Raw genomic sequence first — 18,367 nt, forward strand, 5'->3', positions numbered from 1 at the left:
ATAGCGAGACCTTCCCTGTCTGGGCTGGCAGAGCCACGCATGTTCAGTGGTGCCTTGGTGGGGCAAGAACTTCCACCACCCTCAATCCAAGGACCAAGCACATCCCCCTGTGCAGGCTACAACCCATGGGGGTTGCCTCGCTGCTGTGGGTTGGAGCAGTGGCCCGAGAGATGGGGAGAAGCCTGGCTTAGCTTCCTCACCTCTAGTTGGGACACAGTTTCAGTTCTGCATCTGGAAGCCCATCAGCTGGTGGGTCACTTGTGCACCAGATTGCGGGCCAGGACCTCTGGGTGCCAGTGAGGGTTGGAGGGTCTGCATTTGACACCAGGATCCTTGTGCCTGAGGGAGCATGACATTAAATAGCAAATAAAAACCCCATCACGGGATGAAAGACCACAGGAGAGAAAATGTTTTATATTTTATTTTATGTTTCATGTTTACTGCTTTTTGAACAAGGGACCCACAGTTTACCTTGCACAGTACTCTGCAGATTATGTAGCTGGCCCTGGTGAGGAGTGATCCCTGTAAATAGGGATGTTTGCTCACTCCCAGCTTCCTCCTTGGAGCACTTCTCTCATTTAAGTCATCTGCTCAGCCCTGTGAGGACTTTTGGTTTCTAACCTTGAGTTACATGTTTCACTAAAAAAGCTAGTGAAGCCCTAACCGGTTTGACTCAGTGGATAGAACATCGGCCTGTGGACCCGATTCCGGGCAAGGGTATGTACCTTGGTTGTGGGCACATTCCCAGTACGGGGTGTGCAGGAGGCAGCTGATCAATGTTTCTAACTCTCTATCCCTCTCCATTCCTCTCTGTAAAAAAAATCAATAAAATATATATTTAAAATAATAATAATAAAAAAATAAAAATAAAAAAGCTAGTGAAGAACGACTGTACTGGAATCTAAGAGATGTTTCCTGTATGGATTCTCATTTTTTAAAAATTCTCAGCAACATCCCAACTATAAATAAATCAATAAGTTTAATTTTTAATAAAATTTCTCAGTGTAGCCTGAGAGCACGGGGTCATGGCTCTGCTTAGTAACATGGGACCATTAGAGTCTAAAATAATGTAATTTAAATGGTCTTGAGGAATCAAATTTTCCATAAAGAGGAACTTCACACACCCCCGCCGCCATTTTTGATGTCTTATATTTGCAGAGAGAAATCTTGAGGTTGAACCTGTTTTCAACACAGCCTGAATTAATCGGCTCAGAACCAGATAAGGATCCAGTTGACTCTGGCAGTGACTCAGGGGCGTCTCTGAGCGATTTGTTTAGCATCTTTGTGCACTAGTCACCATAAGTTAAGGATGGAAAGAGCTGACCAAGCCCCACTCGGTCCTATTGCAGGAAACCTTGAATGAAGATGATTGTGAATCATTTAACAATATGCTTTCCATTTCTTAAGAACTTAATATTCAAGTGACCCAGAATGGATGCATGTTTTGCTTTAGAAATGAAAGGATAGAGCATTTGTATTAGTTACATGAAGACAATATGGTAATTAGACTTATTATCTGCTTGTTTTTATACTAAATTTTCAATGTCTTTTGGTTTAACTAAACTTAGACTGTCCTTTAAGTATAATACCAGACTTGCACAAAAGGGTCTTCCATGCTGAAATTTTACAGGAAGTTGCAAACCAGTAATTAGGTAGCAAAGATTACATGCTAAGGGAAATGATTATATATGGAGTGGATTCTAAAAATTCCTTGTCTGAAAAACGTTCATCTGCTTTTTCAAAACATCTTTGATTATTGATCAGAGAGTGTCTAGATCTGACTAGGTTTTTGCTATCAGTATATTATAGAATAGATTTTTATTTATTTGATGTTCCATGTACAGTTATAAGATCTCCACAATACCATTTCTGTGTAAAAATAGGATTTTTTAATTCTCAGTAACTTTGTTCTCAATGCATCTTCAGTGGTTACCAGTCTTGGCCTTCCTGTTTTGTTAAACAGCACAAAACTGTGCTGAGATGACTACTTAGGCTTATCAGAGACCTCTTTTCCCAAGACCAGGCTCACTATTTTATTTCTGTTCTTCACTTGCGTAGAATATTAGTCACCTGCATTGTTATCTTTTTCAGGGTGATCATGGCTTTAAGCAATCCAAAGACACTGAAGAGAGGCTCAAAGTTATCCCCAAATTTTGTTTTCCTGATTCGAAGGACTGGGCTCCAACCTCGGAACTCAAGAGGTAAATAGGCTACTTTATCTGGTTTCTATTTGTTGGAACCACAAACATAGAATCAGACAGAGTGCTTGAGAAGTGGGAGAGCCAGCAGGGAAGCGGTGTGGACTGTGACAGGTCAAGGATGCAGCGGGGGGAAAGGAAGAAACAGAATTAGAACATTTCCTCTGTGGGACTCAGGGAAAAAAAACACGGAATAATGTCAGTGTCAAAGGGAAAACAAGTGTGAGAGCCTCTCCACTTTGCCAGTCCTGCAGAGAAAAAAGTTCCACTTTACATACAACCAGAAATGCCACCAAGTGGATAGAAAAGGAAAAGACAACCTTAGGGACTCAGAAACAGGTCAAACAGAGCAATGCATCTGTTTCTCCTTCGAGTTGATAGAAGAAGCCACAGTCCAGATTGTATGTGCCACTGTGGGAGGCTCCTGTGTGAGACATGTAGAATATTGGGAGGGGAGATAAAAATAATTTCTTCCTGCCCTTACCGGTTTGGCTCAGTGGATAGAGCGTCGGCCTGCAGACTGAAGGGTCCCAGGTTCAATTCCAGTCAAGGGCATGTACCTTGGTTGTAGGCACATCCCCAGTCGGGGGTGTGCAGGAGGCAGCTGATCGATGTTTTTCTCTCATTGATGTTTCTAGCTCTCTATCCCTCTCCCTTCCTCTCTGTAAAAAAAAAAAAAAAAATCAATAAAATATATTTTTTTAAAAAAAGAATTTTTTCCCAGTATCTAGAGAAAAATATCATATTTAATTAATAAACCATCATTGCGTATGCATCCTGCTTATAAATCAGTAACTGCTTTGTTCAAAACTGTAATTATTGATCATGTCGTTTTGACTGGAAGGGTGGTTATGTGAACCATGTCACATGCCGCTGACCTGGAAGACAGCCTCAGCTGTTGCCTAAGGAGCCTGCCCTTCCACCTCCAATTGCCTCCCGACTAAGCTGCTGTAACCAGTTTAGCCTGATCGCCACTCTCATCTCTGCGCCATCAATCCTGAGGCTTCTGTGCTGGCAGTTACACTTACAACCACACAGGCCACTTCTTCCTTATTGCCCTGGCTGCTCCATGGTCGGTTCCCCGCCCCCACCCCACCCTGCCCAAACAAGTTATGTGTGTTTATTCTAGAACTAGAGGCCCAGTGCACAAAATTCATGCACTGGTAGGGTCCCTAGCAGCTGCCGGGGGCCAGGGGCTCCCTCCCTTCCCCTGGTTGGTCCCGCCCCCTGGTCAAACTCCCAGACAATTGTCGAGGGGACAATTTGCATACTATGCTTTTATTATATAGGATATTCGGAAAATACAGCGACGTAAATAAAAAGCAGAAATTAGAAGTCACTGGTATTCTGGTTACTCAGAGATAATCACTCTCTAACTATTTTGGCTTATTCCCTTCCAATCTTTAATTTTGGCCATATATGGACACATGTACTTACTGTTCAAATTTGGACCTTTTTATAAATGAATTCACTTCTTAGCATCTTTAAGTCTTCTTTTCATAAATTATCTCTGCATATATTTTCTCTATGTTTCTAATGAGGAATTGGTGATTTTCCTATGGACGGTATCCTTAATTTTTATATATTAAGGATACTATTCTTTGCCTATCACTATTTCATATGGCCTCTCAGAACTAAATAGAAGACTTTTGAAGGGAAAAATAGCTTATCACAATCATTTACAGCTTTTTGATATGTTTGACTAAATTGGACATTCAACAAAAGGAAAATAGGCTTGATGAATAACTAGACTGGATAAATAGAATGTAGCCCTGACCGGTTTGGCTCAGTGGATAGAGCATCGGCCTGTGAACTGAAAGGTCCCAGTTTGATTCTGGTCAAGGGCGTGTACCTTGGTTGTGGGCACATCCCCCGTAGGGGGTGTGCAGGAGGCAGCTGATTGATGTTTCTCTCTCATCGATGTTTCTAACTCTCTATCCCTCTCCCTTCCTCTCTGTAAAAAGTCAATAAAATATATTTTTAAAAAAACAAAGAAAGTAAAAGGAGGCAATAGCATCAACAATTCGTCTTCTACCTATTCTCTCACTCCAGCGCAAGACAGGACATTCCCAAGGCCTGGACTTTCTCCCTCGGGAGCAATGTGACTTGCTGTAAATATAATATTAATCCCTCCTCTTACAGTCACTGCTGTTAGACTAATTGTCAATTGTTTGTTCTATGAGGAGTGTCAAACAATTGTTTGGATCTCAAACTAGTTCCTGTTTTTGTTTTTTGTTTTTAGTGAGACGTTCTCCTTTGTCTTAACTGGTGAAGATGGGAGCCGGTGGTTTGGTTACTGTAAGAAGCTTTTGGTAAGTTGCAGACTTGTGCTACAGGCAGGGTTGGTCAAGGAGCAATAGAGAGTCACACTAGGAACCTCAGAAACGCTATCTCCCGATGAGTTTGAGGGTTACTCAATGATCTGTGTGTTGCCCTCGCTGGTTGGCTCAGTGGATAGAGCGTTGTTGACCTGCGGACTGAAGGGTCCCAGGTTCAATTCCAATCAAAGGCACATGCCCGGGTTGCAGGCTCAATCCCCAGTTAGGGGCGTGCAGGAGGCAGCCAATCAATGATTCTCTCTCTCTCTCTCTCTCTCTCTCTCTCTCTCTCTCTCTTTCTCCATCTCTCTCTCTCCCTCTCTCTTCCTCTCTGAAATCAATAAAAACATTTTTTTTAAATGATATGAGTGTTAAAGAAGCTATGTTAGCTTTCAACAGTAAGAGCAAGATTGGGGTTAGCCACAGAGTACTTTAGAATAAAAGGGTGTGGATTTATTTTCTTTGTTGGTTTGTAATAGAGAAAGAAACCACTGACACAGTGGCTGCATCAGTCTGGATATATTTGAGGAATGGAGCACAATGAGCCAATCCAGGGCTCCGAGTTACTTTCTTCTTGCTTAAATGCCCCCACTTAACCTGGAATAATTATGCTATCGTATTTTACCATTTTACCATCTTTCAGTGTTCATTGAGGATGAGACCCTTGATTTCTACTCTGTATTAAAGAGTATTAAGAGAGTGTTAATAGTCCAAATTAGTAAAAACTTACGCTGCTTAACTTTTGCTTTGTTGTGTGTTTTCTTTTAGCCGGAAGGCAAAGGAAAGCGACTCCCCGAGGTTTACTGCATGGTCAGTCGCCTAGGCTGCTTCAACCTTTTTTCAAAGGTGAGTGGAGAATACTGTGGAAAGCAGTGTTCTCTCTGAGCTCTGAGTAAGTTTGGTTTCCGATGACGTAGAGTTCCCATTAGTACAGTGGTTCTCAACCTTCTGGCCCTTTAAATGCAGTTCCTCATGTTGTGACCCAACCATAAAATTATTTTCGTTGCTACTTCATAACTGTAATGTTGCTACTGTTATGAATAGTCATGTAAATATCTGATATGCAGGGTGGTCTTAGGCGAGCCCTGTGAAAGGGTCGTTCGACCCCCAAAGGGGTCGCGACCCACAGGTTGAGAACCGATACATTAGTAAATTAGAGCCACAGGTTTGAAGGCTTTAATCTCTAATCCAGATGCTCTTGCCCTGCCTCCTATCTTGGTCTGCTAAACCTCTGAGCTTAAAGGAGAACATAGCCTGAAGCTAACTTGTCTCATTTTTTCCCCTGGACCCCCAACTACAGGAAATAGAAAGGGGCTCATCTTCTAAAAATAAGTTGATTTATTTTAATAACTTTTCTTGGGGATACAAAGATACCCCCAAGAGGTATAATGCCTTTAATGAAGGCAGATAATGCTGAAGCTTATTTTTTTTAATCTGTTGGTGTTATTTTTAAATTTGGGGGCCAAGTTTGTCAGTTCGTCAATAGGATTCATTATGTCTTTTGACTGAGTTCCTAATAAAAGAGCATATTGTGTGTGTGTAGATTTTGGACGAAGTAGAGAAGAGAAGAGAAATGTCTCCAGCTCTGGTTTACCCCTTCATGCGAAGTGTCATGGAAGCTCCTTTCCCAGCCCCTGGACGCACCATCACAGTGAAGAGCTACCTCCCTGGGGCTGGAGATGGGGTGAGTTTGCTCATTTTGAAAAGGTTTGATAGCTGCCCAAAAGCAGGCCTGACAGTAGCAGGCAGTTTCCAGAGGCCTCGGGGCATAGTTTCCCTTCTCCGTAAACAGTACAGAATGTTTTAGTCTCACAAAGCACCAGAGAAATATCCAGTTGAGCTGCTTCGCAATGACAATTTCAGTCATTGCAATAAATTGTGATAAATGAAGATTATAATACTACTAGAGGCCTAGCGCACAGAATCGCACGAGACCCAGACCCGCCCCGCCCCACGCAAGCCCGGCCAGCCAGCCTCGCGTGAGCCCTGTGAGTCCTGCCAGCCCCGTGCGAGCTCTGCCTCACTGCGCGAGAGGCGAGTCTCAGCCTGTGAGAGGTGCTCCATGTACCTCCTGGTGACCATAACAGCGTCACAACCACAGGCCTTTTATTATATAGATTGTCAGTGAGATAAAGGATTTTACCAGAAATTTACAAAATTACAAAGGTGTTCAGTCTTGGGATTAGACTAGGCAGCTTTACAAACTCTTTGTAGCATGCCCTTTTCTTGAATTTGACCTGTAAAAGAATGACAGGATCCATTAGTCCTGTCATTAGCATTGCATCAGCTCCCCTGATTCAGATTTTTGCATTGCAGTCAGTTGAACTCTGCCGACCACTGGATTCCCGGCTGGAACATGTGGACTTTGCATGTCTCTTTAAGTGCCTGAGCGTGTGTCATCTCATTCGGGTCTGTGCGTCTCTCCTTTTGGAGCGAAGGGTAATCTTTGTGGCCAACAGCCTAAGGTGAGAAATAAGTAAATTATGTTACTTCCTACTGGTGTTTTATGGATTTTGACCATTTTAAAATTTGGGCATATAAAAAAAAACCTGTATGATCTCAATCAGTTACCTAATGCCGTAGTGACATGGATAATTCTAAATGGTAAATAATCCAAAACCTATTTGCACTTAAGCTATACTGGTGACTTTTGGGTATTACAGTTAATTTACCTTTCTAAATGTGTTTTTGCTTAAGCAGTTAAAAATTGGTATTGCTTTTCTATGTACACACCAATTTTTAGCAATATAAATTGGAAGTTCCAGACTTTCAGTAAATTAAGTTAAAATTTTAAAGAAAATGTTAAAAATGGGTAATCACAGAATTGTTCATTTATGCTCACTAACTGGCATCAGTTAGTAGTTCTAACATAACATCTGCAGTGCCCTCCATGTGATGTTCTGTACGTGATGCCATTTGCTTTCTCCTCTTGCCAGCACCCTGTCAAAATGTGGCCATGCTGTGGTTGCCACACTGTACCCATTTACCTGGCAGCATACCTACATCCCAGTCCTGCCAGCATCTATGATCGACATCGTGTGCTCACCTACTCCATTCCTTATTGGAATCCTGTCTTGCTCCTTACCACAGCTCCAGGACCTGCCCATTGAAGAGGTGAGAGGGGAGTAGTGCCTATGGAAAGACTGGCGCACTGACAGTGAAAACAAGTGATCTTTAAAGAGTGATGGAGTTGTTAATTAATATTAATATATAATTATTCTTAATGCATTATGCTATCATATTTTTTTATCTTTTTACTACAGTGAGAAAAATCCTACAGTATACCTGAATCTATGGTACACATATATCTTATTTACAATAGTGAACTATGGACTCATTGTGTTATTTTGAAGGTTAGATCTTTTTTTAATTATTGCTTTCAGAGAGGAAGAGAGAGGGAGAGAGAGACAGAAACATCAATGATGGGAGAGAATCATTGATCAGCTGCCTCCTGCACGCCCCACACTGGGGATTGAGCCCGCAACCTGGGCATGTGCCCTTGACTGGAATCGAACCCAGGACCCTTCAGCCTGCAGGCCTACGCTCTATCTACTGAGCCAAACTGGCTGGGCAAGTCTTTTTTTTTTTTTTAAGTCAAACATAAAAACTACTCTGGGTTAACTTAAAAATTATTTCAAATATAGCACACATGTAGATGAGTGCCCAAAACAAAATGTGCAGCTCAGTGAATTATCACAGTGTTGCTTATGTAACTAACACTGAACAGAGTGGGAACATTGCAGCAGTGGAAACACTGCCAGCCTCCTCTCCCTCTTCCCAGAAGTCCCCTCATGCCTCCTTCCAGTCACTGTTCCCTTCCCCACCCCCCCGAGAAAGTAACCACTGTCTTGACTTCTGTGGTGTTTATGTACTTGTTTTACTTCAGAGTTTTACATCTAGGCATGTACCCCTAAGTAATATAGTTCAGTTTTACCTGGTTTTAAGTTTGATATAAATGGACCTGCCCATTGAATATATATATATTTTGAATGGCTTCCTTTGATAGCATTATGTCTGTAAGATTCATCCATGTTGATGAATTTAACAGTAATTTGATCATTCTTATTGTGTGTAGTATTCCCTTGTGTGAATGTGCCAGTTTTCTTATCCATCCTACCATTGTTGGATATTTGAGTTGTTTCCAATTTGGGATTATTATGAATGATGCTGCTGTAAATATTTTTGTATATGACCCTGAGTATATGTATGTGCATGCAGTTTCTATGGGTATATACTTGGAAGTGGAGTTGCTGGGTTATAGGGTAAGCATATTTTTAACTTTAGTAAATAAAGTCTATACTGTTTTCCAAAATAGTTGTGGCAAGCTAAACTCCCTCCCGTAGTGTATAAGAGTTCCCATTGCTCCAGTTCCTCACCAATAATACTTGTCATCATCAGTTTGTGTAATTCAGCCTCTCTGATGGGTGTGTAGTGGTATACTCATTGTGGTTTAATTTGCATTCCTTGATTACTGTTGAGGGTGAGCATCTTTCTATTTATTGGCCATTTGAAATCATTTTGTATAAAATTCATTATCTTCCCTACTGGATTGTTCATCCTCACTGATTTGTAAGAGGCCATTTTATATTTTAGATACCAGCCCTTTATGGCTTGCCTTTTCATTCTCCAAAACAGCATTTTTTTAATGCACAGAAGTTCTTAATTTTAATGTGGTTAGAATTGTCAATCTTTTCCTTTATTGTAGGAGTTTTTTTTGTTTTGTTTTTTTAAATATATTTTATTGACTTTTTACAGATAGGAAGGGAGTGGGATAGAGAGTTAGAAACATCGATGAGAGAGAAGCATCGATCAGCTGCCTCCTGCACACCCCAAACTGGGGATGTGCCCTCAGCTAAGGTACATGCCCTTGACCGGAATCGAACCTGGGACCCTTCCGTCCGCAGGCCAACGCTCTATCCATTGAGCCAAACCGGTCAGGGCAGGAGTTTTTTTGTATGTGTGAGCTACTTAAGTTTTTGCTTATATTAACTTTATGGAGATATCCTTCTACTTATATCTTGGAAGCTTTGGAAGCTTTATTCTTGTGCCTTTAATTTTTTAAAAAAATGTATATGTTTATTGATTTCAGAGAGGAAAGGAGAGAGAGAGAGAGAGAAACATTGATGATGAGAGAGAATCATTGACTGGCTGCCTCCTGCATGCCCCATACTGTGAGTTAAGCCCACAACCTGGGCACGTGCCCTGACTGGGAATCAAACTGTGACCTCCTAGTTCATAGGTCAGCGCTCAGCCACTAAGCCAACTGGCCGGGCATGCCTTTAATTTTTGATTCTGAATGCTGGAACTTGGTCTGTTTTTTAATATGCGAGGAGGTAGGTGTTGTTTTACTTTTTGTCATATGAATAGCCAACTCTCCTACTACCATTTACTGAAAGGACTGGTCTTCCCTTTTAGGGTTTAACTTCCCCAACCCCCCCCCCCCCCCAGTTTTATCCTATATAATAAAAGCTCAGAGACTGAATGGTGGAACAACCAGAATGACCAGTTGACCAGTTGCTATGATGCACTCTGATCACCAGGGGGTAGACGCTCAACTCAGGAGCTGCCCCCCTGGTCGTCAGTGCACTCGGCTGACTGGGATGAGCAGCTGCTACCGCAATGGGAGCAGCCACTCAGAGGGCAGGTCCATAGCTGCTCGGGTGACCTGGATGAGAGGCACTCCCACAGTGGGCCAATCCCCACAGGCCACACCCCCCACCAGTGCATGAATCCTGTGCACCAGGCCTCTAGTTGATGTATAATTGACCTATGACATTGTATTAGTATAAGGTGTACAACATAATGATTTAACATATGTATATATTGTGAAATGATTACCACAAAAATGTAACATTCATCATTTCACATAGTTAGACATTTATTTTCTTGTGATGGACACCTTTAAGATCTACTTTCTTAGCAACTTTCTGACCAAGCAGTGCCTACAGATTTTCCTGTGACTGTCTCTGGTTTAACTTGCCTGGCTCCTTTATTTTATAGGTGCTGATAGTTGATCTCTGTGAGGACAAGTTCTTACAGGAGGTGAGTGACAAAGGAGGTGATTACATAATGTTTGGGGATAATTAGACAGGAAATATGTGAAAGTACTTAGAGAAGATGAGTCAGGCACGACTTTGAGTTCCTACACATACTTGACCTGGCACTGTGGCTGATCATACACAATTGACCTGAACCGTTTGGCTTGGGCTTAGCTGTGTATCCCAAAGAAGGAAGGAGGAAACAGATTACAGGTGCTTGTCAAAAGAGGCAACTCTCTCTTCAAGTCCAGACGGGTTGACATATAAGCCTCTAATTTAATTAAACATAACGAACATTTAAAACTGATTATTTCCAGATATTCTGAATCTAAATATGAGTAAGACACAGATTGAGCCCTTAGGCCTTATAGTCTAACAGTGGGGAGGGGGTGCAGACATACACATAAAGTTTTAGAAATGGTGTAACAGGAATTTGTACAAGGTATACAGTAGGGACAAAAAAGACGTGGTCATTTCTTCTGGGTATGAAAGTGGAAGAGAGAGTTGGTAACGCCTGCTTAGAGCAGCCCTTAGTATATGTAAACTGTATGTAGGCTTGTGAGCACTGCACCCAGGGTTGAAAGAATGTTTCCCTAGACTTTTTTCAAAATCTCTTAGCTCATCACTTTTGAAACACCATTTGTTTGGGGATGATCTTTCTAATGTAGCATAAGACTTGTAGATGAGAGATATTTAATAGAAAGTGCCAGAAAATTTGGTAAGTATATTATTTAATATAGTGAAGATGTAGACACCATAAGCATCTTAGAGTCTGCTCGGTGCGGGAAGGAAGCTTCACACTGACTCTTCAACCACATATACAGTCACTGTGGCATTTGGAGGGCCCTAACTAGTGCACTCTCTCTCTCTCAAAGTTTATGAACATTTTCAATTTCTTCTCTTAAGGTATCTGACGAGGATGAGATTTTACCACCTAAACTCCAAGCTGCCCTAATGCAGATTTTGGAAGAACGAAATGAAATTTTGGCTCAGGAGCAGAATTTCTCACAAGGTATGTGACAGGTGGCCTGAGGACTTGCGGTCAAGGCAGTAAATATTTACTGAATGTCAGCACCCGCTCCAGGACATGCAAGGTAGGGAGTATGAGATTGTGCCTGTGTCCTGAAAAAGCTTATGATGAGCTTCCCGCTGACCCTCACTGTGCCAGCTCCCCTTCTACTTCAGGACTTTTGCACTTGCCTGGTTGCATTTATGGAAAGCTCTTCCCCCAGAGAGCCCCCTGGCTCCTGCTCTTTCTTCATTCCCAAGTGTCACCTTGTCAGTGAGGCTGTTCCTGACTGTCCTGTCCTGGGGGTGGTAAATTAGTGCGGCTGCTGTGGAAAAACACTATGGAGGTTCCTCAGAAAATTAAAATTAGAGTGGCCATACAACCTAGCAGTTCCACTTCTGGGTATTTATCCGAAGAAAACAAAAACACTTAATTCAAAAAGGTATATGCACCCCTATGATCACTGTAGCATTGCTAGTAAAAGGCAAGATATGGAAGCAACCTACATGTCCATCAGTCGATGAATGGGAAAAGAAGATGTGTAGATATACACAATGGACTACTACTCAGCAATAATACCATTGCCATTTGCGACAACACAGATGGACCTAGACCAGCGGTTCTCAACCTGTGGGTCGCGACCCTTTTGAGGGTTGAACGACCCTTTCACAGGGGTCGCCTAAGACCATCAGAAAACATATGTATAATTACATATTGTTTTTGTGATTAATCACTATGCTTTACTTATATTCAGTTTGTAACAATGAAATTGGGGGTCACCACAACATGAGGAACTGTATTAAAGGGTCGTGGCATTAGGAAGGTTGAGAACCACTGACCTAGACATTATTATGCTAAGTGAAGTAAGTCCGACAGAGAAAGACAAATACTGTATAATCTCATTTATATGTGGAATCTAATAATGCAAAACAGCCCTATCCGGTTTGGCTCAGTGGCTAGAGCATCAGCCTGCAGATGATGGGTCCTGGGTTTGATTTTGGTCAAGGACACATATCTTGGTTGCAGGCTCCTCTCCAGCCTGGGCCCTGATAGGGGCATGAGCAGGAGGCAACCAATCGATGTGTTTCTCTCACATTGATATTTCTCTCTGTCTTCCTCTCTCTCTAAAAATCAATGGAAAAACATCCTTGGGTGAGGATTAAAAAAAATAATAAATAAAAATACAAAACAAAACAGAAACGGACCCATAGGTATTGAGAATAAGCTGATGGTCACCATGGAGGAGGAGGTAGAGGAATAGGAATAAAAATAAATAAGTAGATAAGTTCTAATTATAGAACACTTGGAAAATTCAGACTATTATAAAGGAGAATTTTTTAAATCATTTGTAAAAAAAAGAAATAAAATTGTCCCCGTTCCCTTACAACTCCACGTCATCCTCCTGACCTTGTTTTTTATCGTGGCTTTTATCATCAACTGATGTGCTGAATCCAAGTTCCATGAGAGCAGCAACTGTCTGTATTGTTTTCTATCTCCAGTGCTTTTAAACAGTATTCGATAGATACTCGGTAAGTATTTGTTGAATAAATGGGCAAATAACAATTATAGGGTGGCTTACTCCATTCCAGGCATTGTGCTGCTAAGAACTTAGTTTACATCTTATTTCATCTTTGTATCATTATTTAATTGCCATTTTACATATGAGAACACTAAGGCTATTTGCTGATGGGGAACATTAGGGAAAGAGCAGGTTTGGACGAGTAATTAAAAGTTTAGTTTTCAATATTGAGATACCTATTGGACATCCACTACCTAGCAAACATACAACTGGAGATACCATAGACTTTTACATATATGTATTTGGGATTCAGAGGAAATATTTAACCTAGAAACATACATTTAGAAGTTGCTATTTGAAAGCCCATGGGAAAGAGCTAGAGGCATTGTGAAGGGGGAAAGTACTGTTTGGATATGGAAGGAAAAGGAAGAGTTGAAGGTGAATCTGAGGCTTGAGCCTGGACCCTGGAAGGCAATGCTTATAGTATGCGGTACTGGTTCAAAATCACCTGACTTGGCAGTCGGGCAGCTTCTCACTGTACTAGATGAGATGACTCCGGAGAATGTCTTTGTTTTGAGTCTCAGTTTCCTCATCTGTAAAAGATAAATAAATAATACCTACCTCATCGTACTTTTACATCAGTAAAAGCACAATACAGTGCTTGACATATCTTAAGCACTCAATAAATTATTATTTATTATGGGATAATCATGATGCTATATGAAATGGGAAAGTTGAAAGAGAAACTGATTTTGGTGGTGAAATACAATGAATATGGTTCAGAACATGTATCATTTATTTATTCAATTCATATTCTACTAATTTCCTGAAAGGACCTTATATGGTGACTTTCAGACAAATGGGATTTAAGTGCTAATGGGACAGCCAAATGATGGTCACCCATAGGAAGTCTGAAAATGTAGAAGATGAATTTTCGTAAAATACCAGGGATGGAGATCTAAGGTTCGGAATTATCAATGTGGACAGCCAGCTCTATCTATCTCTATGCCAATTAGCTGCTTAAGGAAGGGACCGTGTTCAGGAAGAGGAACGAAATGCAAGAGAAAAATTGGTCTAAAGACAGGAGAGGAATCAGGAAATCAAGAAAGCATACAGTTGTGGGAGACCCGAGGACTGAGGAGGGGATTAGCACAAATGCAACATAGAATTTAAAGAAGTCTGACAATAGAAGAGCAGAGCAAATTTGTCTGGTTCTCACTGGTGGCCTTAGAAAGAGCAGTCCCAGTGAAATCATCGAAGTGCAAGCCCGGCTTTGCATATCAAACATGTAATGGGAGTGTTTGTGTGGAAAGGAATTGAAGGTAAGAATGACTTTGCTTTTGCAAGTCATGGAGAGTGCAAGAACGCTAAGAATGAGTATGCCTATGTTCATTCTCCTTCCTTTAATCATGATTTCCTAGGCATCAGTTTCATAACTAGACTCGGTGTTCCCATAAACACAACATTTAGAGGACTTTTTCTTTTCTTTTTTTTTCTCTTTCCTTTTGCATCAGATGTGACGCTCAACTCTCTGGTGTCCGAAGCATTTGTCAGGTTTTTCGTGGAGCTGGTGGGACATTACTCTCTGAACATGACTGTCACTGAGCGTGGGGAGCGTGTATTCCAAAGGGAGCCATTCCGTAAATCTCACACCTCCCGCAGCGTTCGCCACTTCCTGGATCTCTTCATGGAAACTCAGATGTTTGCAGGATTCATCCAGGACCGAGAGCTTCGGAAAAGTGGGGTGAAAGGTCGGTTTCCTCATGAAGTTCTTCCTCCCTATTTAGTGAGCACTTGGAAGGTTCGAAAATAATATAAACAAAAAATAGCATAAAGCTACAAGGGCTCAAAATCTGAGTTGTTTATTATGGGAAATATTTTTTGTAATATTGTTTTAACTATGAAGATACATAGTAGTGAACACAGAGTTTTAATGGATTTTCAATCTTGAGCGTTGGACAATTTCACCATGATTTTTCCTTGTAGGTTTGTTTGAGGTCCGGGCCTTCCAGTATTTGGAAACAATTCCTGAGTCTGAACCCAGTGGGGTGAACAGAATTTTGCGGAGTCTCGGTGAGTTGCCGTATCTTCCTATTAGAAAAACGAGGCTGAGAAAAGCTTTTGCAGTAAGCATGCCTCATTGCAAAAGCTTTACAATCAGATCAATGATATAACCCAAGTAGGCTGACCAGAAACCATGACCCCTAATTCCAAAGTGTTTTGGAGCAAAAGAAGTCTCTTTCTCAGAGGTTGGGATTCTCCGTCAGAGTTGTCTAGGGGACCGTTTTCCTCAGATGATGCTCCCTTAGGATGTAAGAATTTGCATGTCACGATTATTACTCTTTTCTAGGTCACATCCCTGGGGGAATCTTATAAAAACTGGACTTTTCCCCAGAAAAATATAGTTAGAACATACATTTTGCATATAATTTTAGGGTGTTTATGAACCCCCCTAAAGTCCATCATGGACTCCAGTTTAAAAACATCTGGCTTAGAGGACATCTGAAACAACAGAGGTTGTCCTGCAAGTCTCTAATTTTACACATCATAAAGAAACATGGGCCTGGCCGGCGTGCCTCAGTGGTTGCGTGTCGACCTATGAACCTGGAGGTCATGGTTCGATTCCCGGTCAGGGCACATGCCCAGGTTGTGGGCTCAATCCCCGTGTGGGACATGCAGGAGGCAGCCAATCAGTGATTCTCTCTCATCATTGATGTTTCCATCTCTCTCCTCTCTTTTCCTCTCTGAAATCAAGAAAAAAATATTTTTTAAAAAGAAATATGGTAGTTTATGATTGTTCAATTATAGTTACCTTTTAAGTTTTCAGTATGATATAGAAGAACAGTGGTGTGCTAGCCCAAAACAATGAAGAACCTACAATCTATGGTATTTACATTCATCTTTGAAATATATACCCCTAATTAAAATTAGGCCTTGTCCTTAACTAGCTGAGAGACCATGGACAAATTATGCCTTGGGCTGTTGTTTCATCTTTCTACCATGGGGTTAGATTAGATCAGTGGTTCTCAGCTCTGACCACAATATTATAATCTCTGGGGAGCATGCCAGTGATTCTAACCTACAGGCAGGGTTGAAAACCACTGGATTAGATGATGTCTGAGTTCTCTTCTGCCTCTACAATTAGACCTTGGAGGAAGCGGTTAATCACATCAACTGTTAGCTTGATATAGCAGCTTACTCCAGAGCTGTTCTGAATAACTAGGTTATTAATCCCTTGCCTCAAATAATGTACAATAAAAAAATGAAATAATGAGAGCTCACTCTACTTTTTTCTCCCTGTAGGAAGTAAAATGAAATTTCTGCAGAAGAAATGAAATCTCCCACTGACTTCTCATCCTAAATAGGACAGAAAGTGCCAAAGAAAGTATTTTTCCAAGAGTCAGGATGCCCTGAAGTATTCTACAAAATCCTTGAAAGCTGAAAGGTTCCAGAGCGGGCCAGAGTCTTGGAGGAGGAGTCTCCTGTTGCTGCTTTGTAATCACTGGAGAACTGTCGGGAGTCATCTGGAACCAATGCTCTCTTCCCTCTGCCTCTGGTTGTTTTTAAGTGGCCTTTTCTACTTGATTCTTGGGCTTATTCTTTGTGTTTTGTGCTTACGCTCTAAAGGCACTTGTCTTTTATCAGGGAAAGACTTGGTGTTGCATTTTTAAAAAAGCAGCTCAAAGAGGAGCACAATGAGAGAAGTGCTGAGTTCAGGGTACTAGGGAGGCATGACAGAAGTGGCTAACACTAGCTCTCCAACATGTAATTCTCATCACTGAACTACATGGCAGCTTTAAACCTATGGGCTGCTTTCTGTCCAATGTTCCGTCTAGGGGAGCCTCACTTATTGGAAGCCCTATTTGTTAGTACTGTTATTGAGGACCGTGCAAAAGTAGACATCTTGCAACTCCGCCCCCACACTGTGTGGCACTGGAGTAGCATGTCCCTCATGTGTCAACATGAAACTCTTCAGAATGACAACTAATAGGAAATGTCCTTCCACGGGCATGAGAACTACGTTTTGTTTTACTTTTTTAGTGTCTACCCTGTGCCACGCACTGTCGCACATGTGTGTATGTCATCTTAGTCTTCAAATCGACTGTCTGAGATATTTGTATCTCCATTTTACTAGTAAGAAACTGGAATTTAAAGGAGTTAAATAACTTGCCCAAAGTTATACAATAGAACCAGGACTGAAGCCAAAACTGTTCGTTGGTGAACACAGATAAAGCTGGTTGATTCTGAGATGGACATGTGAGCTCTATGGGATTGTAGCTATTGAAAAGTTCTCTTTTAAGCTGAATTGTACCAGAGCCAACTCAGCTCTGAGGATAAGGGACTTCAAACTAGAGCTGTCTAGATGAGACTCTTTTTAGTTCTCCTAGGACTGTTGGAATTTTTGCTCTAATTGGAGTCATGAAGATGAGCATTACCTGGGACAACACCACATAATCACCCTAACCTTTAAGGTCTAAAGCCGCAGTTAGTGATTGGAAAGAGGAACTTGTCAGTGATGGTGCCGTTTTCTTTGGTGTTACAGCAAATGTCAGTTTTCTTCAACTCCTAATGATGGTTTTAACTGGCATAAAAATATTTATTCAAGCTTAACAAAACCTTACAAGGTATATGAGGACAGTTTATTGACTTGTACAGTATTGTCAATTCACCCATTCAGGTGTGCATGGATGAATTGAAGCAGACACCAGGTAACCGGTGCTACATAATTACTATAGATGTGGGTCCAGCAAGTAGAACTGAGCCCATGTCTTTTTAAAAATGTTTATTAAGCAGCTTACCCCAGTGGGGCTTTTACCAGATATCTCTCCATTTGGTCTCTTCTGACAATCCAACCCGAGGGAACAATCAGTAACTGGGAATTGTTTATAAAATGGGGGCAGGAGGTATTATTGTGGTGGATCCTGGCCATCCCTCTGTGAGACCTTTGCTTTGGGGATGAGGGTCATATTTTATCCCTTTAAGCTGGAGCTGCTTCCTTTTCTTAGGTATGTTTTGTTTTGTTTTTTTTGTAAAGTTTTATGAATTCTGGACATGTTTGTAAAATAATTGTTCAAGATGTGTATAAAATGTTGTTTACAGTTCTTCTAATGAATAAATACAAAAAATCCATGGGTCTCTTGGAGAATTTTAAGTAAAATTGCTTAAAATGTAAAGATCTTTTATTTCACTAAATCTATAGCTAGCACATCTAACAGGTGAAAAGGTAATCCGGTGTCACTTTTTCATGTATGATTCTATATATAGAAAACCCTAAAGACTACACC

At 41.1% G+C, this 18,367-nt stretch overlaps 1 protein-coding gene across 5 annotated transcripts in view; it reads left to right on the top strand.

The window, feature by feature from the left end:
• DENND2C (DENN domain containing 2C) overlaps nt 1–18,216 on the top strand; it is a 52,660-nt gene extending 34,444 nt beyond the window's left edge. Inside the window, exons 9-19 of one of the 5 annotated variants that reach the window (XM_036343809.1) lie at nt 2,092–2,201; nt 4,441–4,510; nt 5,285–5,362; nt 6,060–6,200; nt 6,833–6,981; nt 7,453–7,630; nt 10,517–10,558; nt 11,461–11,566; nt 14,597–14,833; nt 15,069–15,155; nt 16,386–18,216. In XM_036343809.1, coding sequence (XP_036199702.1) covers nt 2,092–2,201; nt 4,441–4,510; nt 5,285–5,362; nt 6,060–6,200; nt 6,833–6,981; nt 7,453–7,630; nt 10,517–10,558; nt 11,461–11,566; nt 14,597–14,833; nt 15,069–15,155; nt 16,386–16,417 — 1,230 coding nt within the window. In that variant the 3' untranslated portion in view covers nt 16,418–18,216. Of the gene's footprint in view, nt 1–2,091; nt 2,202–4,250; nt 4,310–4,440; nt 4,511–5,284; nt 5,363–6,059; nt 6,201–6,832; nt 6,982–7,452; nt 7,631–7,779; nt 7,813–10,516; nt 10,559–11,460; nt 11,567–14,596; nt 14,834–15,068; nt 15,156–16,385 lie in introns of those variants that run through there. The other 4 variants (XM_036343810.1, XM_036343811.1, XR_004973338.1 and 1 more) reach the window with 4 other exon arrangements.
• The last annotated feature ends 151 nt before the right edge of the window (nt 18,217–18,367 follow it).

This window comes from Myotis myotis, unplaced genomic scaffold (genome assembly GCF_014108235.1).
Source record: "Myotis myotis isolate mMyoMyo1 unplaced genomic scaffold, mMyoMyo1.p scaffold_m19_p_18, whole genome shotgun sequence".
NCBI lineage: Eukaryota > Metazoa > Chordata > Mammalia > Chiroptera > Vespertilionidae > Myotis > Myotis myotis.